Source organism: Hippocampus zosterae, chromosome 8, assembly GCF_025434085.1.
Source record: "Hippocampus zosterae strain Florida chromosome 8, ASM2543408v3, whole genome shotgun sequence".
Lineage (NCBI taxonomy): Eukaryota > Metazoa > Chordata > Actinopteri > Syngnathiformes > Syngnathidae > Hippocampus > Hippocampus zosterae.
The window spans coordinates 20,666,301-20,694,296 of record NC_067458.1 but is presented as its reverse complement, the minus strand read 5'-3'; the positions used below and the strand labels follow the sequence as shown (position 1 = coordinate 20,694,296).

Sequence of the window (27,996 nt, the reverse complement as noted above, 5' to 3'; positions counted from 1 at the left end):
TGACTGCACACACGCTCGCGACAGAACATTTTACAAGAGCGTGTCCACGGCGCAGTCTCAGCCAGTCACGCACACTTTTGCTCAACGTGCACCGCACGCTGCCGGGCACGGCGATGTCCACTGACTCCCCTCTGCGCTTTGGAAGACTTCTAAGAGCACCTCTCGTTTGTCGTCATCCTCCTCCTCCTCTTTCTCCTCAACCTTTTCTTCTTCTCCTTCTTCTCCTTTTACCGCGCGAGTGGAGTATTGTGGCGTAGTGGAGCTCCGCGCCACTAACGCCCGCCTCCCCGCACCTTCACCCGGCTCTCGTGCGCAGTTACACCCATGGAACTCTAACTATGGATTACCGCTTGATAGCGTTGCTGTCTGTCGTGTTGCCGTTCACCTTCCACCCAGGTACGAATGACACGCTTGTTGCCATGACGAGAGTTTTATGAAGCGCAACTTGTTGCACGGTGGCTGCTGGTTTGGAATTCCGCTTGACGCGCGGTGCGCGTAAATACGCTGGTTGTTGTTTATTGGTTTGGTATTGCCCCCCCCCACCCCCCAATGTGCATGGGAGTTTTTTATGTTATTTTTTTTTTTTTGGGCGCAGCGATAACTGACACGCGAGGCAAATGGACACCCGCGGATAGCGAACGCGACTCCTTGCATTATTTAATCGAGGCGAGCAAGGGCGCCGTGCAGAAGAAGAAAAAAAAACAGTGCCGAAATCGTACGCGCGCTTTAAAAAATAAAAATAAAAAAAAGTGGCGCTTTTTGATTTCATGCAAACGGGCAGCTGTTGCACCGCAGGGCAGTTGTCTGCATAATTTTTTTGGGGGGGGGGCAGTTCTTAAGCGAGTCCTCTCCGAGCATCGCAAATCGGTGTCAAAATCGCGAGCAGTTTTATTCCGATTTCTATTGATGCTATAGAAAGCTTTATTGATGCCAAGGGATCATGAAAGGGGGCAGATAGAGCCGAAAAGTGATTGGCACATGTTCGATCGCGTTACATTGTTGCACTGACAAAAACCAAAACACAACTTTTATTTTGATGGGGTAAAACATCCCTTTAAGTTGGAACAACTTCAAACTATAAATAATCGACATTGATGGCAATGTTAGCGCAACAAATCAAGTCGTTTGCTCCAAAACAATTTGCCGAGTTGCTTTTGCTTCGACATCTTGAAGTTGAAGGCGGACTTCTGGCATTGGGAAGTGTGCAAGGGTGGGGTGGGGGGGCAGAATATCTGTTGGACGATTTGCATGCTAGGGCTTACCTGTCATGCAACGCCGTGAAGTTTGCCTTAAGCCAGTCTCCGCACGCAGGGGTGCAGCAGCATGCAGCACCGAGACGAGGCTTCATTCGCAGTTGTGTGTCACAAATATTCGCCTGTGGCTTAAATTAGCCTCCAGGGTGTTTGTATGCGTTTTGCCGTTTAGCCACGGAACCTGCATTTTTGCCACCTCAGGGCAAATATTGAGACGCAGCGGGGAAAGGCCTTTGCATTGCACCTGCCCTGTTTTTTGTTTTTTTGTTTTTTTGCTCCTGTGAGAACATGCCAACAGGCCCTCGAATGATTTGTGACTTTTTAGGGATGTGGAAAGGTTCTGCTTTTTTTTAAATTCAACTCGTGACACTTCTACAGCTTGGGAAAGGTGCTTTGTTTGCTTATCAGGTCTGGGAAAAGGTACGAGCAATTACCTGGGAGAACTGCGATTCGGACTGGGAGTGGAGACATGAGATGAAACGGTGTGAAAATGTCGATCAAAATGATTGCCTTATTTAAATTTGGATTTGAAGTAAAAAAGAAATCATCAATGCAATGGACTTTAGAAATGGCATATTTTCACAATAGAAATTGATTTTTTTTAATGATCAGGGATGGGCAACTGCTGTACCACATTGAGTTACCCTAACTAAAAAAAAATACTAGCTTTTTTTTTAAACAATTATAAAAATTGTCTTAACAACCCACCCTCTGTCTGCCTCCAAATTCTTCACAAAAAAATGCTCTTAAACATTCAATATGTTTTCAATAAAAATAGAACCTCTGGGAAATAAACCTTGCAAAAAAAAAACTGGATAAATCAAAAATATTTTCTGAAGAAAAAATCACAATAAATATATTCAAATTTTGAGTGAATTGTGTTTTTGTGGAGTTTGCATGTTCGCCCCGGGCCCGTGTGGGTTTTCTCTGGGTACTCCGGTTTCCGCTCACATTCCAAAAACATGCACGGCAGGCTAATGGAACACTCTAAACTATGATTGTGGTTGACTCATTTGTTTAGGTATTGAATGGTGTGTGGTTAGAAGCAGTTATTCAGTCTTGTCGCTGTGTATGTGCTGGATAATTGCCATCACTGATTAGGTTCCGTTGCCTGTGTGTGGCATGGCTGTCGTACGGATTACTGTTTGCGGTGTTGTGGTGTGGGAAATTCGCTCTGGATGCTCTGCGCATCTCTACAGAGGTCTGAATGGAAGTGGGAATGGTCAGTTGTCGATATGTACCCTATGACTGACTAGCAACCTCTTCAGGGTGTACCTCTAATGTGTGCTTGGGCAAAAATCAGGTCTTATGTAATGCATAAGGCCTGATTTTTGCCCAACAGTGGCGGTACAAGGGGTGACCACAGAGGGGCCAATGCCCCCTTAACTCTGTGGTTGGTAGAGTGTGAATGGAAGATTTTGCCAGTCGCTGTAAAGTTCTTATGTTGTGTTGGCTGGAATGCTCAGTGGGTAACGCCGCATTCGGAAGGGTTGTGGAAAAACGGTGCCAAAAAACACGAGCCAAATGGGATACAACGTAAAACTAACTTCAATCAATCTCCAAATGAAAAGTTCTTACACAAAAGCAGACAACTCTGTTTTGTGAACCGAATCATAATTGTTTCGTTTTTTTTGTCGACACCATAGCATTACGGGATGATATGCTATGTTTTTAGCATTTAGCCAACGAGCACGTTCGCAAATACGTTCAAACGTAAAATTGTTTCCTCCACATTGGCAGTTCCACCCTTCCTTGCTTCAAATGTGCCAATCAAAGGTGTGAAAAAAATAAAACACTGCCGAAGACCACATTAAAATCCCATCGGCCAACAAAGTGCCTCTGTTGTTTGCAGCCATTTTGTTCACGCCAAGACATGATTATTCACGCAATTTTTAATTTGTAAGCTCTTCTCGAAATTGGGAGTGCAATCATGCTGATGCCTTGCCGGAGGGCCTGGGAAGTCATCTGACTTCCCCAGAGTGAACAGTGAGAGAATCTCCTTGCAGACTACAACAGACCTCAATTGGAAAGATACACATTCTAGGTAATTTTTTTTTTTTAAATAGTCACGCTATGGAGTTATACAACAACACACCAGGACATTCTTGAGCTTTCTGTCAACGAGTTCAATAGCATAACAAATACACATAAGAAACAAATGAAAAAGGTAATTGCATGGAACCGGTTGACATGAAAACATTGCGTAAAGTCAACATTGAGGGCTCGGTTATATCCTGGACGGTTTTAATCTGTTGATAAAACATCATCTCGCTCTGCGTGGCAGTGTTGCCACCACGTAGCTCGTGTTATTGACTTTGATGCGGGTACAATGTTTTGTTTTGGTTCGTGTTGGAGATTGCATCTTTGAGATTGCGTAATGCGTGGGAATAAGGTTGGGCAATGGCGGTGGGAAGTGAATAAGTGCAAATTACTTAAAATAGGCTTGTACATGATTTAAAAAGACGAGTGGTAAAGTCTGTATTGATGGATTGAGACCTTGGCGTATTTTAAGGCGGAAATAGCAGCGACAGCAAGCAAATCAACGTACCTGAATCACCCAAGGTCTCATTAAACAGAACTATCTGGTGGGGAATGCATTGTGTCTTGCTAGCCTAAAAAATGATCAGTTTGAAAAAATACATACGCGACATGAATAGTGGGGGTGGGGGGTGTTTGTTGTTGGTTTTTTTTTTTTTTTAGTTGTCATCCTTAGTTAATTCAGCATTTTTTGTTCACCAGTTGAGAGCAAATCTATGGGATTGCATTCAAAATCGAATCTGCGCAAGCTAGCTCTTAAACAACAACACGTGACATTAAGTTAAAATCGGAAAATATTGTATGATGTTCTTTTGTTTTTTTCCCCGAGGGGGGATTTAAGTAAAGGCGTTCAATTTGTTTTACCTTTCCCACTCTAATTTTACACGTTTCTACAAGAACTGCACGAGTACAACCACCAGATGAAATATGCGGACTTTGCATTTTGTGTGTGTGTAAAATGGGGCAAAATAATACGGTGTGACTGTGCGAGTCAAAGAGGTGCGTTTATGATGCAATTATTGTCTGACGAATCCAGAGTGTTATGGGCTCCAAGGCATCAGAGGAGTATGGCGTTGTTCAAACGACGCAATTTACATACATACACCGTTTAGCTAGTAGACTTGGATGAAACTATATGGTTTGGATGAATATTTTGGTGTTTAGATGCTCGATTCATGGAATTTTATTTTGTTATATGTGCCAATTTTTAAACACTGTTTTGTCAATGTACCTGTCCCATTTCAGGGGTTAACTGTATGAGCTGCTAATGTGATGCTAACGACGTTTATGCTAAGTCGCGCAGCCAATAACATTGCAGGTGTCGTAAACATTTGCATTTGGCTTCAGCGTGATCGTGTTTCCATATTAGTCCGAGCAAGGCATAAAAATAGTGGTTCTTCACCCGGCTTAAGTCTTGGGGGGGGGGGGGGTGTGTGTCTTTGTAGTCATGTTGCAATCAGTTTTCTCAAGCATTTGGGAGATTTGACATGTACTTTGGCTACATTTGCGAATCAGGGTTGAATTTTTAAGGCCATAATTCCCAAAGGTCATTTGACACAAAACCAACGCTGCTCATCAACAAACGAACGTCATACCTAGAATGGAGCATGGTGGGGGCAGCATCCTGCTCTGATGGTCTTCATCTGGACCTGAGGCGTTTGCCAATGCTGGAGGGTTTTATGAGCAGCTCCAAAAATCTGAGTTAGCGCACAACGTTTGGGTTTCTGTGAGAAAAAAAAAATCAATGTCAGGAAAAGCAATTTTATACATCTGTAACATCATGGGTAATAAAAAGTGGAGAAAATGGGAATTAAAAGAAATAAAGTCAGAATATTGCAAGAATAAAATCAGAAAATTACAGACTGTTGAGTCCAAATATTACAAAAATGACATGGAAAAAAACGAATTTCATCGGAATAAATTCAGAATACCCTCAGCATAAATGTGTTACATTCTTTTTATTTTAATAAAAATGAAGCTAGAAATTTTATGAGGATAGGCATCATACGAGATAAAAAATAAAATAGCAATTTTAAAGTAAACTCAAAATATTGGATATATTAGAGTAATATGCAACAAAAAAACTTCTTGAGAATAATATCAAAATATTACAAATAACTTTAGAGGGAAATAAGCCATCAATTCATTATTGGAAATTTTACAACAATTTAATTGGACTATTGTGAGAAAATATTGCATGGAATAAATATTTAAGAAAGTCTGTGATGAAGTTATAATACGAAATGTAAAAATAAAAAAACACAATCACACAAAAAAAACAGATTAAGACAAACTATTATAAAAATACATTGCCGGATAAACATTGACATAACATGCCGTTTTCTGTCTGTCTCAAAGGCGACAGCAAGCCCAGCATCACCCCAAAGGGACCCCACCTGGTGGTTCCGCTCAACGCGCCCTTTGACCTGCGCTGCCAGGGCGAGAAGGAAATCCAGTGGCAGCGGCAGGAGCGGCCCAAGGTGCGGGGCGAGCGGCGCACGGAAGGCGCGTCGGCCTTGCACGTGGCCCGCGCGCTGCCCGTTCACATGGGCCGCTATGTTTGCCTGGAGAGGACGAGCGGCGAGCAGGCGTCCATCTACGTCTTCGTCAACGGTAAATGCACATTTCGCTGGCGGGAAAAAAAAATAAAAGAATTAATTGTTGGCGAATGAAGCAACTTTTTTTTTGTGGGGGGGGGGGGTCAAAACATTTACATCCCAACTTTATCCTTGCAACATTCCTACTAAACGCTCCGCTTCACATCAATTCTTATCGTCATAAAATAACCGAGTGAGCGTGGGCGTGCTCGTACGTGACGGCGTTCAGGTAGAAAGCACTCATGACCGTTTTCAACTGCACGTTCCCTTTGGCCCGCGGCCATCGCTGCAAGGATGATATCATGTGTTGCTTAGTCCTCATCAGAGCACTCCTTCCTCACAGGCAGCAAACACAAAAGCGCTTTTTCATGAGGCCAGCAGGCCAAGACGTAGGGAGAGCAGTTTTATTTTATTTTATTTTTTTATGTACCTTTTAGAAAAACTTTTATAGGAAGATAACAGCAATTCAAACTACATGACGCTACACTTGTGAGGACAATCTTGAGAAGAAACCGAACAATACCAAGATTGTTACTGGCCAGTGAAAAGTGAACTTGGAGTCATATTTTTCAGCTAGCTCCACTGCGAATAGAATTGAAGTTACATTAGCCGCAAAATCTCCTCAATCTGAATCAGCATAATTGATTCTGAAAGGCCTTGGCGGATTAGACAGGCAAAAATCTGAGTGGAGCCCCAAAAAAATAAATAAATACGCAAGTTTTGGAAACGGAGCTCTGAAGAGAAATAGTACAAAAACAAGATCAATATCAACGCCCGCGGGTGGGATTCTCGCGTCGCCCAAATCACCTTTTATTTTTTTTTCAGAAAAAAATCCAAATCAATCACGAATTTAAACTCAGTCCGATTATTCATTCATTCATCTTCCGAACCGCTTGATCCTCACTAGGGTCGCGGGGGGTGCTGGAGCCTATCCCAGCTGTCTCCGGGCAGTAGGCGGGGGACACCCTGAATCGGTTGCCAGCCAATCGCAGGGCACACAGAGACAAACAACCAACCACGCTCACACTCACACTTGGGGACAATTTAGAGCAGTGGTCACCAACATGGTGCCCGCGGGGCACCAGGTAGCCCGTGAAGACCACTTGAGTAGCCCGCCAGTGCCTGGACATTGTGATTTGCTAGTAGAAATTATGATTTAAAAATGCAAACATTGGCAGTACTGTGAGACATTTCGAAACACGATCAAAGTCTGAGAATTTAAATCATCAAGTATTAAAAATAACACATCCTCATATTATTGAAGGTATTTTGGACAAATATGTTATTTCAGACGTGTATCAATTTGGTAGCCCTTCACACAATCGGTACACATGAAGTTGCTCTCACCCTCAAAAATGTTGGTGACACCTGATTTAGAGTGTTCAATTAGGCTACAATGCATGTTTTTGAAATGTGGGAGGAAACCGGAGCACCCCGAGAAAACCCACGCAGGCCCGGGGAGTCAGTCCGATTACTCGTTATCAATTAAAATAGCACCAACCCCCTCCCGAACTTTTGTAATACTTCAAAAAAATGAATGTGGTTCTATCATCTTCCCAAACTGTTTTTCAAAGGTCTTCGAGCCATGAAGGAGGCAACAAATCAAACGATAAGCGGACTAGTTTGAAAAAAATAGGTGGCAATGAATCAATATGCACGCTAGTTAACTGACTAGTTCCTTCCCGTTTTATTTTTGTTGTGTTTTTTTTTTTTTGGTAAACAAAACACAGAAAAATATTGGGTTGCTTTCCGAACCCACTTGTCGGGTAGCTGTGGATTTTGAGCAGACCCCCAGGTTGGATTCATCATTTAGACTCAGATTATCCCCATTGGACCCAGCACCGGGTTAGCGATTCACCCGTTGCGGGTGACTTGTAACCCAGCAGTTGTATGAGTGCAGAGTTATTCAAATGGATGAAACATCATCATTTCAAACGTCTCCACTGGATGAAATAAAACAAGTAGGCAAAAAAAAATGGCCCCTTTCACCCTGCGCTTTTGTTTTCTTCTGGCAGATCCGAACAACCCTTTTAGGAAATCGATGGTGTTGAACATCCTCACCCGCGTGGGCGCCGCCGCATCCATCCCCTGCCTGGCAACCGATCCCGGTTTGTCAGACCTGCACCTCGAGACCTGCTCCGGGGCGCCCCTGGCCCCCGGCCTTCGCCTCTCCGCCAGCCTGGAGCAAGGCGTGGTGGTCCGCAACGCGCTCAAGTCCTACGAGGGCTGCTACGTGTGCGCCGGCACGCTGCGGGGGCGGCGCGTACGCTCGCACAACTACCACCTCACCGTCAAGCCAGGTTAGGCGTGACTCTGTACTTTTCACGTTCCTTTTTCCATCGCCGCATGATACGGTTTCACCTGGGCCGAGGACTTCCTCATAATTGTCTCAATCGAATTATAAACTACGGAAGTTTTCATTTTTTAAAGCGTACGAGTAGCCTGTCGGGTGATTGGTGGTTAATGATTCACATTTCAGAGAGGAGGGAAGTGGTTTGTTTTATGCTTTACAATATTGACGAGATGAGCGAATTTTACAATTTGTTCCCCATCATCCTTCAAAGACCGACAGAAACTGCAAATGCACACACTCCGAAATGTATGGAAAGATTCAGCCAAAATAAAAACTATTTATTAAATCTGTTTTCAAAAGTAAAACAATGCCAGCTATGTCAATACTCAAGTAAAGTAGACATAGTTAATTTAAGCACAGCATCAAAGTATTTGTACGTGGGTCTTTGGTGGTGATCCGTCCTCCCCCCCCCCCCCCCCACGTTGTAGTGCCCGTGGCGCCCCCCGTCATTGAGATGCAAGCGCCCGAGCGGGTCATCCTCACCCTGAACGAGACCGTGGCCCTCACCTGCAACACCACCAACGTCAACGGCGATATCAAGCTCAAGTGGGTCGCCCCGCCCAGCTCGGTGAGACACTTTTGCAGTTTTCTACCAGTCTGCATGCGTCTGTTCTGTGGATGTTTTCTGGCCGCGCTTTCTCCGGAAAATGTCGCAGCTTGTACAAGCGTCAGAGGCGCACTGGACAAAATTTAGAGGAAAATAATGGGAATGGGGTCTAATCTGGTTCCAAGAAATATATTACTCACCACTCCAATCAATCCTAATCAATACTCACTCAAAACTTAAAGGATCAATTTCACCCGACACCCAAAAGTATCAGAAATTGAAAAAAAAACCCTCTCACAACAGAGCCTTTTTTTCTGTCTCATTAACTCAATCAAAGTCACTCACTACTTAATGAACCCCAACCAGTTTTAATTTGGGTCGTTTTGACCCGGTATGCAAAAGTATCTGAAATTTAAAAATAATCCCAATGAAACTTTGTTCACAGCTCATTATTATGGAGCCATACGGGTTAACTCTGTTTTACCGTCACTCAATAATGAATAAAACCCGACAATTTTGCAATGGGTCAATTTGACCCATTGTCCAAGAGTGTCAGAAACTAGGAAAGATTTGTTAATATCTCATTATGAACGAGATTACTTATCATTTCTATAAATGTTGATTGTTTATTTTCTTTTCCAAGTCAACTATTTAACAGTGGGTCAATTTGACCCATTCTCCAAATGTGTCTGTAACCCCAAACACATTATTGAGGTCTCACCATTTCATCCAATACAGCTGACGGAATTCACTCATTCAGCGGGTACACTTACTACTTAAAGAAAAGGGTCAGTTTGACCCGTTCTCCAACCTATCCATCCATTTTCTAATCCGCTTATCCTCACGAGGGCATGCTGTAGCCCAGGGGTGTCCAAACTTTTTGCCAAGGGGGCCAGATTTTATGTGGTAAAATGTCGGGGGGCCGACCTTGGCTGACATTCTATACATTGAACAACAATATTGTTCAACAAATTTTAGTAAGCCAGTCCTTTTCACATTTCCATTTTTATTTTAATTTCAACAATCTTAAGAATTTCTTTTGGTTCATTTGAAACAGGTATATCACATGCAACTGCTTATTCACTTGACTTTTTCTTAAACAGAAGTCTCCTGAGTGCAAATTGATTGATTTGAAACATAAAATGTATCACCATGACTTTTCAATAGTCACAAAACCTTTGACTCAAACAACAGGGAAATGAACAAGCAATACACACATCCACAACTGCAAGGATCATTTGAAATATGACATATCAGTCAATATAAACACGGAGTGATGTCTTGTTAACTCGTGAGTGATGCCCTCTAGTGTCTAAATACTATTACTCATTTAGTGAATGCTATTACTCATTTAGCCACTAGAGGGAAGCAGTACTCTATGAAACATCACTCACCAGTCTACGAGACCTCAGTCAATGCAACACGTGTTCCATTGCGCCCAACCTGCGGGGCAGACGGCACTGATTTTATGACAGGGGCCGAGGGCCGGATGAAATTCGACCGCGGGCCGGATTTGGCCCGCGGGCCGGACTTTGGACATGCCTGCTGTAGCCTATGCCAGCCGTCTTCGGGCAATGGGCGGAGGTACACCCTGAAGCGGTTGCCAGCCCACAGAAACAAACAACCATCTGCGGTCAAAATCACACCTAAGGACAATTTAGAGTGTCCCATTGACCCGCCACGCATGTTTTGTGTGGGAGGAAACCGGAGCACCCGGAGAAAACCCGCGCAGAACATGCAAACTCCACATGGGAAGCCCGTAGTTGGAATCAAACCCTGCCCCCGATGTGGCAAAACACAGTATTTTCTTCTTCAACGTTGAAACTCTTGGAAACGAGTGTTATAGACCAGGGGTGTCCAAACCACAACCCGGGGGCCCGTTGGCCAAACTCCAAAGCGGTCCGTGAATCCTTTCCGTGCAACGGCCCCCAAGAGGAAAACGTTTGGGCACCCCTCGTTCAAAGGGGTTCAAAGCTTCAAGGTCTGGACTGTTTGTATGGCATGTGCATTGCGTGTGTGTCGGGTGCGGCTGGCGAGGATAGCCGTGCAGACGGGGTTAATCTCTAGAGATTTCTGGGCGTTGACAGGGTGCCGTCTGGTATCCACAGCAACCAGCAAAGGTTGACACTGCCTCGCGTATCCGGGCGGAGCACTTGGACCACATGCGAAGCGCCACCCTGCGCCTGGGCGCCGCCGCCCGCCGCGACGCCGGACGCTACCGCTGCGAGGCAGAGAACGAGAAGGGGGTCAGCGTGCGCTCCGTGTGGCTCGACGTCTACGGTGAGGACGCGCGTGAATAACCGACGACGACCGACGATGCTTTTCCTCTCTGTCGTACATCCCTTCAATCCATCCTCTCTTTCCTTCTCCCTTCCGATATCCTCCTTTTTTCTGTTCCTTCAATGTTTTCTTCCTCCCTTCATCTTCTTTCTTCCATTCCTTCCACCCACCTGCCATCCCTCCCTTCCTGCAATCCTTTCCTCCTCATTCCCTTCCTTCTATTTTCCTTTCATCTTTCCCCCAACATCTGCCCTCTTTCCCCGCCCGATCTTTCTTGCTTCCGTATTTCCTGTGTTCCTTCCTCCCTTTTGTCCCTCGTTCCTTCCATCCATCCCATTTTTCTTCCTCTACCCTTCCTTCAATCCTAACGTCTTATTTTCCTTCCTTTCGTCATACATTCCTTCAGTCCACACTTTTTCCTTCCTTCCATCATTCTTTCCTTCCTTCAATCTTTTCTTCCCCCAATCATTTCCTTCTATCATCTTTTACTCCCTTCCGTCACCCTATCCTTCCTTGCACCCTTCCATTCCTCTTTCCTTCCTTCCATCATGTCTTCCCTCCCTTCCGACATCATTCCTGCCTTCTTTCCTTCCCCCAGTCCCGTCTTCTTCCTCTATTCCTTCCCTCTGTCGTTCTTTACTGCCTTCCTTCGTCCTGTCTTCCTTCTTTCCTCCCTTCCGACATCATTCCTGCCTTCTTTCCTTCCCCCAGTCCTGTCTACTTCCTCTATTCATTCCCTCTGTCGTTTCTTTACTGCCTTCCTTCATCCTGTCTTCCTTCTTTCCTTCCTTCCGACATCATTGCTGCCTTCTTTCCTTCCTCCAGTCCTGTCTTGCTATCTATTCCTTCACTCTGTCATTCTTTACTCCTCTTTATAGCCTTCTTTCATCCTTTCTTCTTTCTTTCCTTCCTTCCGACATCATTGCCGCCTTCTTTCCTTCCTCCAGTCGTGTCTTCTTCCTCCATTCCTTAACTCTCTCCTTCTTTACTCCTCTTTACTGCCTTCCTTCATCCCGTCTTCTTTCTTTCCTCCCTTCCGACATCATTCCTGTCTTCTTTCCTTCCTCCAGTCCTGTCTTGTTCATCTATTCCTCCACTCTGTCGTTCTTTACTCCTCTTTATAGCCTTCTTTCATCCTTTCTTCCTTCTTTCCTTCCTTCCGACATCATTGCTGCCTTCTTTCCTTCCTCCAGTCCTGTCTTCTTCCTCCATTCCTTAACTCTCTCGTTCTTTACTCCTCTTTACTGCCTTCCTTCATCCTGTCTTCCCATCATTCCTTCTACATTATCCTTCCTTCCATCCTTCTTTCTTCTCTCCGTCATTCTTGCATTCCTTGCGTTCCCTTTTCTTTCCTTGAAGAAGTGGAGTGAAAACTGTTCTTTGATTGGTTGCCACTTTTGGGGAGCCAATGGGTTGAGAGCTCCGTATTCCGCTGGGTCGCTGTCATTGCGAAGGCAGAACTTGTGCTACTTTTCCATGTCATATGATAACGTCCCCCCCCCCCCCCGCCCCCCGTCCCCACCTTCAGACAAAGGATTCATCAACGTCACGTCAACAAGCAACAGGACCATACACGTGCGCGCGGGCGATAGCTTATCCCTGGTGGTGGAGATGGAGGCTTACCCCAGGCCCCGCGCCTTCTCCTGGAGCTTCATGGGCCACGAGCTGAAGAACAACAGCGACCACGTCATCACCACGCAGAGCGCACGCGACTACAGGTGCAAAGATCCCCCTCCACACAAACGGCGAGGGTGGAATTTAGCATGAAGTCAGCCGCGGGCCTCGCAGCTCCTTGACAAATAGGGAGAAGGCTTAGGGTGCCTCGGGTTGACAAAAATAAATAAAAATAAAAGACATCGGCATTGAAATTAGTATTTGCATTGTTATTCAAGAGCACCAAGGGAAATATGACACAATATCATAATGGTGTGCATGACATGCCTCACATGTGTGTTTGTTTTTTGTAAGACCAGAACAGGATTTGACCCCACCCTTTGCGGTATATGGTGGGTCAAATCGACCCAAGTGAAAATGTTTTTCAATAGGAAACGTATTAAGTGCGATCTACATATGAAAATGCTGCAAGTCAAATCGACATAAGTTAAAACAAACAACCAAAAAAAAGTAGTTTTTGGCTTTAGTAAGGGTATGGAATCTAATATGGAAATATTGTGGGTCATATTTACCTCACTTAACAAAACTGAAATTAAAAGTGAAGGTGAAACTACAATTAATTTTTATATAATTGTGCTAACTAACCGAACTAGCAAGGAAAATATGAAAATATGTTTGTTTTTTTTTATTGTCGGCTTTGTTGATCATGTGACCAAAACGTCTCCCCCTGGTGTTCAGGTACAGCAGCGAGCTGAGGTTAGTGCGACTGAAGACGTCGGAAAGCGGCGTTTACACGTTTAAAGTTTCCAATCGCGACGTCTCAATGAACGAGACCTTTACCATCTTTGTGACCAGTAAGTGGCAAAGTTATTATTTTATTTTTTGGGTATGTTACACCCGACTTCTCGCAATTTTACTCATGTCTCATTCCTTGTTAGCCAAACCTGAAATTGTGTCGCACGAGGGCCCGGTGGACGGGCAAGTGCGTTGTGTGGCCGAAGGATTTCCCGCCCCCAAGATCGCATGGTACTACTGCGAGCAGCCCTACATAAGGTGAGCGGCAAAAAATGACTGCCAAGGCACTCGTGTCAACAACGGCTCCCTTTGAATTTATTACTGTTTGTCTTCTGAAAATTAATTTGGTTATACTTCCTGATATCCATATTAATTTGGGTGTGTCGGTTTGTATTGCTTAATTTTGTATACTTTGGATGCAATTAAATATTTAAATTGACGATAATTTTCACTTCAGGGAATTAGTGTATTAGAACGAAACATTTTTTTATGATAATTCATCGTGAGAAGTTATTGTCCCCGGCGCCAAAAAACAAATGCTCAAATTTTGGAGACATTTTCACATTTTTACTTCTGTCCTTTTTTGTTTTTTTGTGAGTATAATACATATGTATGTATTATATATGTAGATATTTATTTTCATGTTATGTATAAAACTTGAGCCTTATTTTAAATGCAAAAAAAACACAAAGAAAAATATTCCCTGTTGTTCTTTTGGGGGGGAAGGATAATGAAAGACCTTTTTTTATTCTTTAACACAAATCAATGTTTTTTGTATTATATTTGTATTTGTTGTTTTTAGATTTAATTTTTTTTATAATTAAAATTTAAATAATTATTGGAAGGTACAGTACATGAATTTTGATGGACAGCTATGATGTTTTCCTTCCTATTATTATTCTTATTATATTAGCTTTTGTCCTCGAATGTCCTGAAGAGAATTGTGTTTGGCAATTTTTTTGAATTGCAAACCAATAGCCCTTCCAAAGGAAACTTTAAAGTAAACCACTGACTTGCCAAATGACTAGGAATGCCTTAACACAATGGCGGACGAACCACCCCGCCACTGCTGTGTTAAAGAATTCCTAATCATTTGGCAAGTCGGTGAAGAGAAACGCGATCTCAGCTTGCCTTCAACCCAAAATAAACCCTGTGGCGCACGGGTGTCATAAATGGAGTCTGCTGTTCATTTTACACACGTCATTATTTGTCAAACCCTTGGATGAGATTGCTTATAATGTCAATGCAAAAACAATATCGCATTAAAATGCTCATGTCAGGAGCTGGGAATGCTTTTTATCCAAAACATGTGTTTGGTGTCACAGCTTCAATATAAAAGCCATTGGATAGGATTGGCTCAGTTAGCAACACAATCACACAAATCGTCCTGGTCAGACACTCCGGCTGTCCACAAACGTGTTTTCCTAAGAAAAAAAACGCGCCTGTTGTTGTACTTATAGCTGGAGAACTAATAACTTTGCATCGTTTAAATTAGCATCAGTGCTACATTAATAACCACCCGTAAGCGTTAGCAAACTATTAGCATCATTCGCATAAAAAAACGTCATAAGACAAACACTACAGAACAAAACAGAGCTACGAAAGGATTAGCTTAGTTAGCAACACAGCTGTGTTGTACAACGACACAAATCATCCTGATAAGAACCCTTGGGTGCCCACAAATGTGCCCGACTAAAATAACACCCCTTGTTGTGACTTTCCAATAGTAAGCGGACTTTAATCCGCATGCTTATATCTGGACAAGTAATGACTAGTTGGCATGAGCCCCTGTTATTAACAGTGCTACATTAATTACTCACATAAGCGGTTTAAAAATCATGGCATAGTTAGCAACAAAACAGTCATAAAACACATACTGTATAACGAAATGAGCTAGGATAGGATTCGCTTAGTTACCAACACAGCTGTGTTACACAACAACACACAACTTGTCCTGATAAGAACTTCTGGATGTCCAGATCTGCCTGATTAAAATGACAACCTTTGTGACGTTCCAACAATATGTGGATTCAAGTCTGCGCGCTTACATCCAAACAACTAATAACCAGTTTGGTGATGCCGCCAGACTCCCGTCAAACAACATCCAGCCCATGCTCCTTCTCTTCATTCTTTCCCCACTTCCATTTTTTCCCCAGGTGCTCCCAGCAGGTGAACGCTAGCCAAGAAGAGACAGACATCATCACCATCACACTGTTCAGCCCCATGTTTGGTAAAACGGAAGTGGAGAGCCGGGTCAACGTCAGCCGGGGACGCTTCAGTACACTGGAGTGCGTGGCCACGGTGGAGGGCGAGCAGGCCTACACGCTCTTCTCCATCAGCGGTGAGCCACGACGTAAACGCAACCAACCACCGCATGTGCTGTACAGACATAATAATGGCGGGCAATTCGACGAGCAAACCGCCACCCAAAATTGCTCTGTCAACAAGATTTCATGGGAACAACAAACCATTAATGGACACCTATACTTACTCTCCTGGTGGCTTTTAATAGTTTTATTGTATCGCCTTAGGCCGTCTACGAACCTTTTTATTAGGGAAGAGTGGTGTCTGGTTTTTCCAGTTGCTGCAGGTCTTTGTAAGGGATCAGCGTTGCCAAACGGTTTTGCTCATTGGAGTCGAGCGCGCCACAGCAAATTTCATTCAGACGTCTGAATCATGGATGCGTCATGGCTCAATCGGTGTGTAAATGGACAACACCTAACCAATTAAGACATACCTTCCCTTTGGGGGTGTTACGTTCAATTTACTTAAATTAAGGAGTGCCTTTATGCACCGTTTCTTTTTTTTTTTTTTTTTTTTTTTAATGACCGTGGTGAGTCATTGTAGTTGCTGAGCAGGAGGTTTGTTTTGCTCTCTCGTCTGAAATCTTCAAACGGGGTGACTTTTAAATAAAACACAATAGAAAATTGACTTTTTCATTACAGAACGGCAAAATTAAACCAATATATACTGTATATATTTTTTGTGAGCCGACATATATATATATATATATATATATATATATATATATATATATATATATATATATACATATAGCAGCCCGGTAGTCCAGTGGTTAGCACGTCGGCTTCACAGTGCGGAGGTACCGGGTTCGATTCCAGCTCCGGCCTCCCTGTGTGGAGTTTGCATGTTCTCCCCGGGCCTGCGTGGGTTTTCTCCGGGTGCTCCGGTTCCCTCCCACATTCCAAAAAAACATGCATGGCAGGCTGATTGAACACTCTAAATTGTCCCTAGGTGTGAGTGTGAGTGCGAATGGTTGTTCGTTTCTGTGTGCCCTGCGATTGGCTGGCAACCGATTCAGGGTGTCCCCCGCCTACTGCCCGAAGACAGCTGGGATAGGCTCCAACACCCCCCGCGACCCTAGTGAGGATCAAGCGGCTCGGAAGATGAATGAATGAATATATATAAGAAATTCACAGACCACGACTACAATGGCTTTGTGTTTTATGCGTGTCAATTTTATTTACTTATTTGCTCACACAACAAAGATGACTTTTGTTGTTTTTAAAGCTGTGGCGAATGACTTCTATGTGTCCAGTCCCCCCTTCCAGGCCTGGCCTGGCCTGGCCTTTATTGTTCGCTCCCCTTGTTCACTGGTCTTTAATAAGCTCTTTATAAAGATAAGGAGCTTTCGCCCCACTTCAAATCTGAGAATGCCGAGTCTGCAAGAAGAAATCCGCCGATAAACCCGTCAGTGTTTACCAAAGCTCTACGTGTGCCCCACAACACCTGCAAGTCACTGCCAAGGCGGGACCCCGTACCCTTTGGCTACAGGCTAGGTCTCAGAGTGACGCGCGGCTACCCCGGCCAGTTGCAATGCGGCTTTTTTGGGAAGCGGGGGTGTGGTGGTTGGGGTGGGCGGGTCACTGCGGCGGCAGATGGAAGGAGCCGTTATGACAGCACATGGATTTGTAGTCATAAAGTAAACAACGGACTCCAGCTAATTCCTATCTGCACATCTTATCACGGCCGATCATGTCTCGCTTGGGTTCTGTTTGCCAAATGGTTTATGGGAGACGAGCACTGAGGATTAAATCCATGCCAAAATTGTGCATTTCGTCAATATTTTGAATTGGGACACTTTTTTATTTTTTTTTTGCACATTCGGTACATCGACAATAGCGTATAAGGTGACACAAAGACACTATCATGATGCTTTGTTCAACTCCCGTTGACGAATTCAAGCATTACATCACTAGATTCACAAAATTGTATTTAGTTGGTTTGGTATTGACCCTCACTGTGAGGCAGTTTGACAATCAATAACAACACACTGGTTGGATAAGAGTGACATGATGATTCGGGTGAGATTTGGAAAATTGGCGTTTTCATCTTGCTTTAAAATTTTGTTGGACTTTCAAAATGTGCGTGGGTTGGTTATAATGTCAAATGGGTGAGTCACCGAATCAGCACTTTTTTTTTAATGATATTAGAGGAACAATGGCATTTAATCATGAACCACAGGTTTGAAACAAACAACTGAAATGAAGATAAATACCCCCAAAAAATCATAAAATGGTTGAGCCCCGAGTCTATGTAAATGTGAGCGCCAATTAAAAAGCAAACGGAAGACTAAAAGCAAAAGTATCGATTGTATTTTCACTCGCGGATGCAGCACTTCATTGCCCAAATGCCTTGCCACTTGTCCCGATCAGATTCCCGTAAATACTTTTATTTTATACCCACAGAGAGAACCGTTCCTCACGGTCTATTCACCCCACTGCTGATCGGCTTGGTAGCAGCAGCCTCCGTCCTCTGTGTGGTTCTCGTCACACTCTTCTACAAGTATCTGCAGGTATTTACTGGAGGTCCTGACACAAAGGAACATTTGTCACGAATTGTAATGTTTGGTTTTATTTTATTTTTTTTTTTTTGCTTTTGTTTGTTCCAGAAACCGAAATACCAAGTGCAGTGGAAGGTTATCGAAGGAATCCACGGGAACAGCTACGTCTACATCGACCCCACGCAGCTCCCCTACGATCATCATTGGGAGTTTCCCAGAAACAACCTGCGATTTGGTGAGCCGCCGGACCCTCTTCGCACATCGATGTCGGTCGCACTCGTATGCGGCGCGTGCCTTGGCGCATATGTGTCACTTCTGACGACCCTTTGGGCCTCGAAGCAAAACGTTTTGATCGGAAAGATGGAGTAATAACTCCAGATGACAGATTGTTGCAGACGACATGTGGAGAAAATTACAACACTGGGCGTTCATTGCGGATTACATTTTCATTTTGGCCATGGGGCGATTACAGGTCATGTGCGGTTGAAATAGTATCACGGAGCATCTTCAGACACCGATCTCAGATTTCCAAAACTCTTAAAGACCCGTTAAGTGAATTCAGATATTTCTTTCTCCATGCATTATACACGTTTGAAGATTAATATGGTTTACAACGGCTTCGAACCACATACTTTGTAGTTTTAAGATGTGGTGATTGAGCATTAAACGCTGTCACCTTTTCATTTTTGTTGTTTTTTTGCGGGGCATAGCACGACACGTCTCTAAACCGCCTTACGTTGGATCAGAGGCTACCTAGCATAATTTGGGCATGCTAGCTAGCTACACCTTCAGATTGTCCGCTGGCGTGGCCGCTATAGAGCGCACCTTAGAGTGACAAAAGGAGGATTTCTTTATTTTTTTTAAAGTCCGATGTCACAGCCAGCGTGCGGATAGGGACTTTGCGCTGGCGCGGACGCTTTAGAACGCCTCATTGTTTCGCTGGTGTGATATATTCCAGCCACTGGAGGCCTTCGGTAGATACAATTTTGGGAGCTCAAACACGGCGTGTCAAACTTGTAGGACATAGAGTGGAAGCCGCATTCACTTCTTTGTCATCACTTTTTGAATATTTAAAAAAAAGAAAAAAAACAATCAATAAAAATGTTTCCTTCACCCCTTTTGCATTCATACCGGGCAACGCTTAAACGCCAATTTTCTCAGGTCAGCCCACGAATAGTGGTGGTCCAATGTATTTATTTTCCATTTACAGGGACTGTCTTGGAAAAACAAAACGATCCCATTCTGATTCCATAGACAGCAGAAACATGCTAATTTGTTGTCACGCTCTATAATCGTTTGAAATGCATCTTTGCAATGTAGCTTAACCGAATTGCATGCTTCTTCAGACCTGGTCGAGTCACGGGCTTGTCCAGGCGACTGCTGAGCACAATCTATTTGTGGGGGGCCGGGGGGGTGCTGACATGAGTGTATCAGTCACAACCACGAGGCCGTTTGAATGGCCCAGCAAGAACAGGAACAGAAAGACCATTCATTTGTCCACACCGGCTCCAGCTCTGCATTAAATCCAAAAAAACACACACATTGAGCAACATCTGATTGAACAGTAAACCCCATTTATCCATTCACACCGTTTCGTGGGAAAGCTGGAGTCTGGCCCAACTGACTCTGCGTTCAAAATCATGATTCCCACGCTGTCTACATGAAAGCCAACCACGTGAACCACTACACCTCCAGTCCCTGGAACTGCGATTGGAGTTACAGCACAACACCGGATTAACGAACACCCAAGTAATGGCGGGCCTTATCGCGGTATGACGTCGCCCCCGCCCCTCAACAGTGATGGACATGTGGACAGAGCTGGAAAGCTGCAGCGGTGTCCGGCAAAGGCAGTCCCAAGGATCAATCATGACAACAACCAAAAAAAAAAAACTTCCCTCACTGCTAACGTCATAATGTTGACATACCCTGGGTGTTGTTTTTTTTTCGCCAACCTCCTCCAACAGGATCCTGCATGTCCTGGTGCTTGAGCACACAGCCTGGGGGCTCAACTGGTGTTGTCCCAGTAATGCTGGCAGGGGGCCAATGGAAGGGAAGGGAAGGCAAGGGAGGGGAAAACAGGATGGGGAGGGTGGAATAACAGCTTTCTGGATGTCTTTGTGTTTCTGCAGGGAAGACACTCGGCTCGGGCGCTTTCGGGAAAGTGGTGGAAGCCACGGCGTACGGAATCTCCGAGTCCGATTCGGTCACCACGGTGGCGGTCAAGATGCTGAAATGTACGTTGGGGCCGAGATTAAGATGAGCCGCATTGTGCAGATCCGATGTCGGAATTTCACGCCCGTACCGTGAAAAACAGAGACGGGATTATCCGAATGAGCTCGTGCATCAATTCGAAATCGAGCTATGCTATGGGGACTCGAGGCCAAATTCAAACGGCAGTTATCGGTTGTACATCTTTGCCGTATCAAAAGAGCAGCAAAAGAAAGAGTTCAGTGTGTGCACAGCTAAATCGACGAACCGAGACATTTTGAAAATTAAGCGCAGCATCCGTAATTTGTCTACTTTTGAGGAAATTGCAACATCAATGTATTGTTTTCTTTTGAGGAAGATGCAACGTCAGTACTTTGGTATTTTTTTGGGGCGGGGCAACATCAGTCATTTATCTTTTTTGTCGCATCCATCAATAAACGCATCATTGAATCCAGCTTCACCTGGACTTTTCTTGGTTTTCCTCCGCAGCGAGCGCTCATGCCACCGAAAAGGAAGCCCTGATGTCTGAGCTGAAGGTTCTCAGTTACCTGGGAAACCACATGAACATCGTCAACCTGCTAGGAGCCTGCACCGTGGGAGGTAAGGGGCACCTCCGTTGTGGGGGTGCTGGGGGTGTTGAGAATCACTCTTGACCTCTACTCCGCATATTAACCCTTTCCTGCACCCTGATAACGTGACGAGCTGTCCACTGTAGTAACGGCCGTCTCCAAAAGAGTTAAATATGCGTTTGTCTGTGCCGGAAGGCCCCACGCTGGTGATTACAGAGTACTGCTGCTTTGGAGACCTGCTCAACTTCTTACGAAGGAAGAGAGAATGTTTCTTCGTCTCCAAAACGGATGAAGACTGCTACTATCACAATGTGGTGTCGCAGAGGGTCACAGCGGGGTGAGTTGTTTCAAGCGCACGCCAAAGATTTGCCCATACGGAGTTGGGAAAACACTGCAAGTCATTCACAATCTGAATGTCCATCCATCCATTTTCTGATCCACTTGGCCCCACGAGGGTTGCGGGTGGGCTGGGGCCTATACCAGCTCTTTTCGGGTACACCCTGAACCGGTCGCCAGCCAATCGCAGGGCACACAAAAATGGACAACCATTCGCGCTCACAATCACACCCGGGGACAATTTAGTGTGTTCCGGAAACCGGAGTACCCGGAGATAAGCCACACGGGCACGGGGAGAGCACACAAACTCCACACAGGGAGGAAACCGGAGTACCCGGAGATAAGCCACACAGGTACGGGGAGAGCACGCAAACTCCACACAGGGGGGAAACCGGAGTACTCGGAGATGAGCCACACAGGCACGGGGAGAGCAGGCAAACTCCACACAGGGAGGAAACCGGAGTACCCGGAGATAAGCCACACAGGCACGGGAGAGCACGCAAACTCCACACAGGGAGGAAACCGGAGTACCCGGAGATAAGCCACACAGGCACGGGAGAGCACGCAAACTCCACACAGGGAGGAAACCGGAGTACCCGGAGATAAGCCACACAGGCACAGGGAGAGCACGCAAACTCCACACAGGGAGGAAACCGGAGTACCCGGAGATAAGCCACACAGGCACGGGTAGAGCACGCAAACTCCGCACAGGAATCGAACACTGCGTCTCTGCGCTGTGAGGCCGATGTGCTAACCACTCGGCCGTCGTGCCGCCCATAATCGGAATAGTTGACTCTAAATCCCATGATCAAACCAAAAAATTTTTTAAAAGATGCTTGCTGCCCATAATCTGAACATTTGACTCGATGTCCCATGATCTGACCAAAAATGACCAAAAATCTATCTCATGATTCACCGATCCACCCAATTTTGTGTTGGGTGATCAAACAGCATGATTCTCCAACGTACCCCCCAAAAAAAGACAAGTTTTCAGGCAATCCGCAAACCATTCATCGTCAAAACAAAATACTGCGAAATCGGAATTGAGCGTAAAGTCCTGGAGAGCGTCAAACTTGCTGCTTACTATCCAGAACGTGCGTAGGAGTCGGGTGTTTAAAGGCCGCTTCTCAGATTGCTCCTTTCCTCTCGTCGCAGCTTGAACGGCTACATGCCCATGCGGCCTTCTGCCGCTGGCAAGTCGCCGTCGTCCTCGTCCTCATCCTCATCCACAAGCACCGTGGAGAAGAGAAGTTCCTTCCGCAAAGGCCAGTCGGACATTCATCGAGTTCCAATTTTCTCCCAAAAAGTCTGAATTTCATTTCAACTTAACGGCCCCCTTTTCCCTCTTTCTCAGGCGGTTACTACGGCGAAGGGGACGGCGAGATGGAAATGTTCGACGATGACGGCCTGCCGCTGGACACTGAGGATCTCCTGAGCTTCTCTTACCAGGTGGCCAAAGGGATGGAATTCTTGGCTTCCAAGAATGTGAGTATTCATCATACCTCATATCAGGAACATCCGACCGATTTAGAACTTTTGATCAGCCCATTTTCAGGCTACATTGAAACTGATTCCTTTGTTTGTGTGTCGATACACTCACGATTCGATGCATATCTCGATAAGGACAGTACATTAGAAAGTAGAATGACATTCAATTTGTTTGTGTTCCGATGCGCTCACATTTTTGGCTGGGGGTGCTGGAGCCTATCCCAGCTGTCTTCGGGCAATAGGCGATGGACACCCTGAGCTGGTCGCCAATCGCAGGGCACACAAAGACGAGCAACCATCCGTGTTCACAATCACACCTCGGGACAATTTGGAGTGTCCAATTAGCCCGTCATGTATGTTTTTGGAATATGGGAAGAAACCGGAGTACCCGGAGAAAACCCACGCAGGCACGGGGAGAACATGCAAATTCCACACAGGGAGGCCGGAGCTGGAATCATACCTCTGCACTGTGGTCAACGTGCTAACCACTAAAACCACCGAGCCGCCCCACTTTTTTTAAACAGCTGTTCGAAAGTGCTCTATAAATACAATTGAATTGAATTTAAATCAAAAATAATTTTCCCTGCAGTGCATCCACAGAGACCTCGCGGCCAGAAACATCCTGCTCACTCAAGGGCGAGTGGCAAAGATCTGTGATTTCGGCTTGGCCCGAGACATCAACACGGACTCCAACTATGTTGTCAAAGGCAACGTGAGTTACATTCAAACTTGACTTAGTGAACAAGAGGTCTTAAAAACGACCGTTAAGTTTCACCTGCATGCCAAAATATACCCTTTCAAAGCTAAAAATAACGGTACTGAAAAATGCTGAGCACTCGATTAATTAAAAGAATTTGATGCAGTTAAACTCCAGTGCTATAGGTGGCGGTAAGTGGTCGCTTCAAATGTTTTTACGTTTGACCTCAAATAGATGTTTTTTAATTTTTCTTCATGATCCAAGACACGAAAATTAATCGAGTGCCCCGATTCCTTACCAGGTTTGATGTCTTGAGTAAATAGATGCCTTACCTCAAATGGTTTGCTTTTTTTTTTTAATTCATTTTTAACCAGCATGATATCAAAATCGGGGTTACCGAAGACAAATATTTCTTTCTTTCACGTTGCCTCAGTTCTAATAGACGCTTTGCTCCCGAATTTATATATAAATCAGCGCGGTCGCAACGATCGCGTTCACACAGCCGATTCTTAAACTCCTGGGAAACGACAAACGACATCAATACAGTCCGCCGCCCCTACCACCAATAAAAACAAACATTTCAAATGAGGTTGGAACTGATGATTTATGCATGTGATTGCAGCCGTTTCTCACGTCATCAGTGTGACTTCTGAGAACTTTATGCAGAACACCGCAATCATTTTTTTTTTCCTCTTGCGCACTTAATATTTTGTCAACTCAGGCTCGGCTGCCTGTCAAGTGGATGTCACCCGAGAGCATCTTCGAGTGTGTGTACACGTTCGAGAGCGACGTGTGGTCGTACGGTATTCTGCTGTGGGAGATTTTCTCGCTAGGTATGGGCTTCCACTCTATTTGTGCATGTTGTTGTTTTGTTTTTTGGGGGGTTTTTTCCCGTTTTTTCCTAATCAGAGAAATCTTTCTCGCAGGGAACAGTCCTTATCCCGGAATGCCCGTGGACGCCAAGTTCTACAAGCTGATTAAAGAAGGATACAGGCTGGACTCGCCCGAGTTTGCACCTTGTGAAATGTAAGACTGGAGGAACGTGGTTTTATTCATCTTTGAAAAAGGTGTTGAATCCCAAAAAAAAAGTGAGATTTTTTTTTTTGGTGACGGCCCACTCTCATCCTGTTTCACTGGCAGACAACTATTCAACTATTAACTTCTGTGGAAAACAACAAGTACCCCATAAATGTATCAAAAACAAAAATCGATCGGTGCTCTGCATTGACTATAAAGGCATATTTCCCCCCCCCCCACCAAAAAAAATTTAGGTTGTTGATTTGCACTTTCCGATTTAAATGCTGTACTTCTATAAACAGTGGGTCATGCACGAATCGACACAGGTAAATAAATTGTAAGGTGAATTGTTGAGCCGTCGACTTGAAAACATAAATGCCCTTTCCCAAATAAATACTTAAAAAAGAATTATGATTAACCAAACAACTGAACAACAACAACATTCTGCACCGAATCAGACCTTATTTACATATTTTGCATTGTGGCCAGTAGACAACATAACCAAATTTAGTGTTGGGTGCAGCATCCCAACAAATGGCATTCATCAAATAAACCGTCTTAAATAAATACGCACCCTACCCCAAATCCATGTATTTTTATTTCTCCTAAATAACCAACCAACCTAAAAAACACCAAATCCCGTCAAGCTTAATTAGACATCATGTGGCCCAATTTATCACACCTCCTGAAAAATGAATGCCATACCTCAAGGGCATCATCTCATTTTTACTCACCAATCAATAAACCAACAATGATCAAAACATAACGCGATGCACCTAATCAGACCTTCCTTGGCTATGATGCGGTATGGCTGGATAATAAACGCCAGGCCCTATTTTATAACTGGATGCCTCACTCGAAAAAAACACCGTGCCTCAAATAGATGTCTGTTTTTCCAATCTTAACCACCGAAAACTGATCCGAACATTCAGTATTCCAATTCATTATAAGGCATAGTCGCCTTATCAACGCCCCACCATCATTCATCGGCGCTTGCACGCCAAAGATGACAGTGAGCACATGTGTACTCAGTTCCTTCCCAGAACAATTTAAGAGGGTGTGAGTGAATCCGAGTCTCGACGTGACAACAGTGCACGCGTGACTGCTCCCCAGGTATGAGATCATGCGGTCCTGCTGGGACGCCAACCCTATCCAGAGGCCTTCCTTCAGGAAGGTGGTGGAGAGAATCGAGCAGCAGCTGTCAGATGCAGCCAAGCACGTAAGTGTTGACACCTCCCTCAGAGTTGGCCAAACACCCAACCCATCATTGATTGACATAATTTCATGCGTGGCGACACTGCACTCAAGACAAAGTCAGCCTCAAGGCACAGAGGCTGGGGTTAGTGTTACAACACTGTTGTTGGCATCCCTGAGGTAAACTACATGCATTTGCATTTTTAAACAGCATTCTGCGTCAATTATAATATCATTATTTGAGCGAGAAAGGGAAGAAGGAGAGTGCAAACGATGCAGTCAACAAGCCAAAATCCAGATACAGTGGTCCCTCTACTTATGAGATTAATTGGTTCTGGAAGAAATGTACTGTGTGAAATGTAATGCAAGTAGAAAATGGTGTAGGTAGAGACGCATTTTCCATGGAAATGAACCAATTCGTTCCAAGCCCCCCCAAAATTCAGACATGAATGTTTTCTAACCCATAAAAATTCATCACCATATGTAACAAATATGTTACAATTAAATAATTGCGCAATAAATGAGAGTTGTGCATAATAAAACAAAGAGTAAAGAATGAAAATGAGGGTCATTTAACCTTTTTTTGCCCTCTTTAGTTCATGTTCTCTCAGTAGTGGTTTTTGCCTAGCGTTTTCTAAAGAACTGATCCAAGGACGTTTGCTTTTGTCGACTTTTAACAGTCCTTCGAAAATGTCCACGGCAAACTTCAGCATAGTGAGCGATCAATCGATCCATTAATCTGCACACAGACACATACGGTAGTGGTCTCTCTTAGCCAATGGGATGCCAGGATGATGCTGGATAGTAGCCAATGGCAGAGCAGTTCAAAGTATGTTGCGTTCAGGAAACTCGGCGCTGCGAGTAGATAATGTATTTTTACCTTTTCGTATCTTGAAACTTCTTGCGTAAAAGGAGGCAATATTTTCCTTTTGAGACATTACGCAACTAAAAGATTTTGTATGAAGAGATGTTTGTAAGTAGAGGTACCACTGAATTAGTGAGACAATAGAGAATCCTCGATATCCAACTCAACGCCCATGCTAATTTCCTTGTCTACACCCATGTCACAAATGCTGATTGGTGCACTGGTCCCCCCCCCCCCCCCAGATCTATTTGAACTTCAGCTCCAGGATGACGGTGCCGTCCAGGCACAGCGCCACCACCATCCCCATTGGGGAGGAAGATGGTGAGGAGGAGCCTAGCATTCCCAACACGTCCTTCCAGCTCAGCTCAAATGGCAGCGGCGCTCCGACGCAGCCCTTACTGGCCCAGCACAAGGTTTTCCTGGAAGGCACGGGTCTCGGAGTCCAGCGTGTGTGACGAGTCCCGCCCCCCCCACCCCCCACTCCTCCCCTCGCCTCTTAAAAGAAGTGCCTCTCATATTCTGCTACGACATCAAAAAAACAAAAACACTGCCGCTACCCCCTCCCCCTCCCAACCTGTCCCCATCCCTGAAAAAGACTGCCCACATTCTCCACAAAGACTGTGTTTTGCCCAAAAAAAACAAAAGTGTCCTCCCCCTTTGCCCCAATGTGGGCACTCCAGACAAAACAAAGCAGAACATTTTGTCATGAATGTGACTGTCTGTGACTTTCAAGGGAGGACTCTTCAAAGAAAAAAAAAACCCTAAATATACATATACTGTATATATATATTACACCCTGATGTCTGTCATAATGATGGTTTTATCAGCTCTCTTTGAAGTTTTTTTCCTTTTTACCACTCTTTTTCTTACACTTCTGACATTTTCTCTGCAATGGAAAAAAGAAAAATGCTCTCGAGGCACTGATCACATATCATTCCACACATCCCGTAGTGCAGCTTTCCCTTTTCTTTTTTTGATTATTATTATTTTTAATTATTTTATTGTCAGTATTACATTTCAAATGAAGGTGATCTTTATTCAGGGTCCAACTTTTCAAACTGAGCTACTTTATTAGTTTTTTTAAATCAGCTATTGTTAAAGACCGCCTGATCCGCTTTCAGGAGATTTTCAGATCATTTCACTGCCACAGAGCTGCGAGCTGCCAGAAAAGGCCTTAAGACAAGGTACGCTAGCTTGTTTTGTAGATATTTGCGTGGGTTTTTAGCGGGCTAGCTTTAGCAGGTGAACATCAAACGTCGAAAAAAAAAGTTTGTGTTTCTGCCTCGTTGTTTACATGCTGGTACTGCCATTTCAGAGATTTCTGTTGTTGTTTTTTGGGGAG

At 44.5% G+C, this 27,996-nt stretch overlaps 1 protein-coding gene and 3 long non-coding RNA genes across 5 annotated transcripts in view; 2 read left to right on the top strand and 2 right to left on the bottom strand.

The window, feature by feature from the left end:
- LOC127606070 (uncharacterized) overlaps positions 1 to 5,808 on the bottom strand; it is a 36,327-nt gene extending 30,519 nt beyond the window's left edge. Inside the window, exons 1-2 of the long non-coding RNA XR_007963728.1 lie at positions 5,687 to 5,808; positions 4,886 to 5,014 (exon numbers count right to left, since the gene is read on the bottom strand). This is a non-coding gene — a long non-coding RNA (uncharacterized LOC127606070). The remainder of the gene's footprint in view (positions 1 to 4,885; positions 5,015 to 5,686) is intronic.
- On the top strand, positions 3 to 27,996 carry kita (KIT proto-oncogene, receptor tyrosine kinase a). Of its 2 annotated transcripts, none has more exons than XM_052074068.1 (21): positions 3 to 396; positions 5,649 to 5,903; positions 7,903 to 8,187; positions 8,669 to 8,808; positions 10,896 to 11,067; positions 12,596 to 12,785; positions 13,420 to 13,535; positions 13,620 to 13,734; positions 15,633 to 15,817; positions 18,186 to 18,292; positions 18,389 to 18,515; positions 20,410 to 20,514; positions 20,978 to 21,088; positions 21,253 to 21,394; positions 22,549 to 22,658; positions 22,748 to 22,878; positions 23,471 to 23,593; positions 24,300 to 24,411; positions 24,505 to 24,604; positions 25,709 to 25,814; positions 26,897 to 27,996. In XM_052074068.1, the coding sequence occupies exons 1-21, from the start codon at positions 339 to 341 to the stop codon at positions 27,107 to 27,109; spliced, it is 3,003 nt and encodes a 1,000-aa protein (XP_051930028.1). In that variant the 5' UTR covers positions 3 to 338; the 3' UTR covers positions 27,110 to 27,996. The 2 variants fall into 2 exon arrangements, with proteins under 2 accessions (XP_051930028.1, XP_051930027.1); XM_052074067.1 differs by having other exon boundaries at positions 10,875 to 11,067.
- LOC127606071 (uncharacterized) overlaps positions 5,832 to 27,996 on the bottom strand; it is a 29,950-nt gene continuing 7,785 nt past the window's right edge. The window contains exon 3 of the long non-coding RNA XR_007963729.1: positions 5,832 to 5,919. This is a non-coding gene — a long non-coding RNA (uncharacterized LOC127606071). The remainder of the gene's footprint in view (positions 5,920 to 27,996) is intronic.
- LOC127606074 (uncharacterized) lies at positions 21,403 to 22,379 on the top strand. The gene is made up of 2 exons (XR_007963731.1): positions 21,403 to 21,746; positions 21,813 to 22,379. It is a non-coding gene; the product is annotated as an uncharacterized LOC127606074 (long non-coding RNA).

What these genes read in the sequence shown, in the direction of transcription:
- kita (XM_052074067.1), top strand. Translation starts at nt 339, where the DNA reads ATGGATTACCGCTTGATAGCGTTGCTGTCTGTCGTGTTGCCGTTCACC. An exon ending in CATCTACGTCTTCGTCAACG is followed by an intron (nt 5,904 to 7,902) that starts GTAAATGCACAT and finishes TTCTTCTGGCAG; the next exon opens with ATCCGAACAACCCTTTTAGG. An exon ending in GAGTTTGCACCTTGTGAAAT is followed by an intron (nt 24,605 to 25,708) that starts GTAAGACTGGAG and finishes ACTGCTCCCCAG; the next exon opens with GTATGAGATCATGCGGTCCT.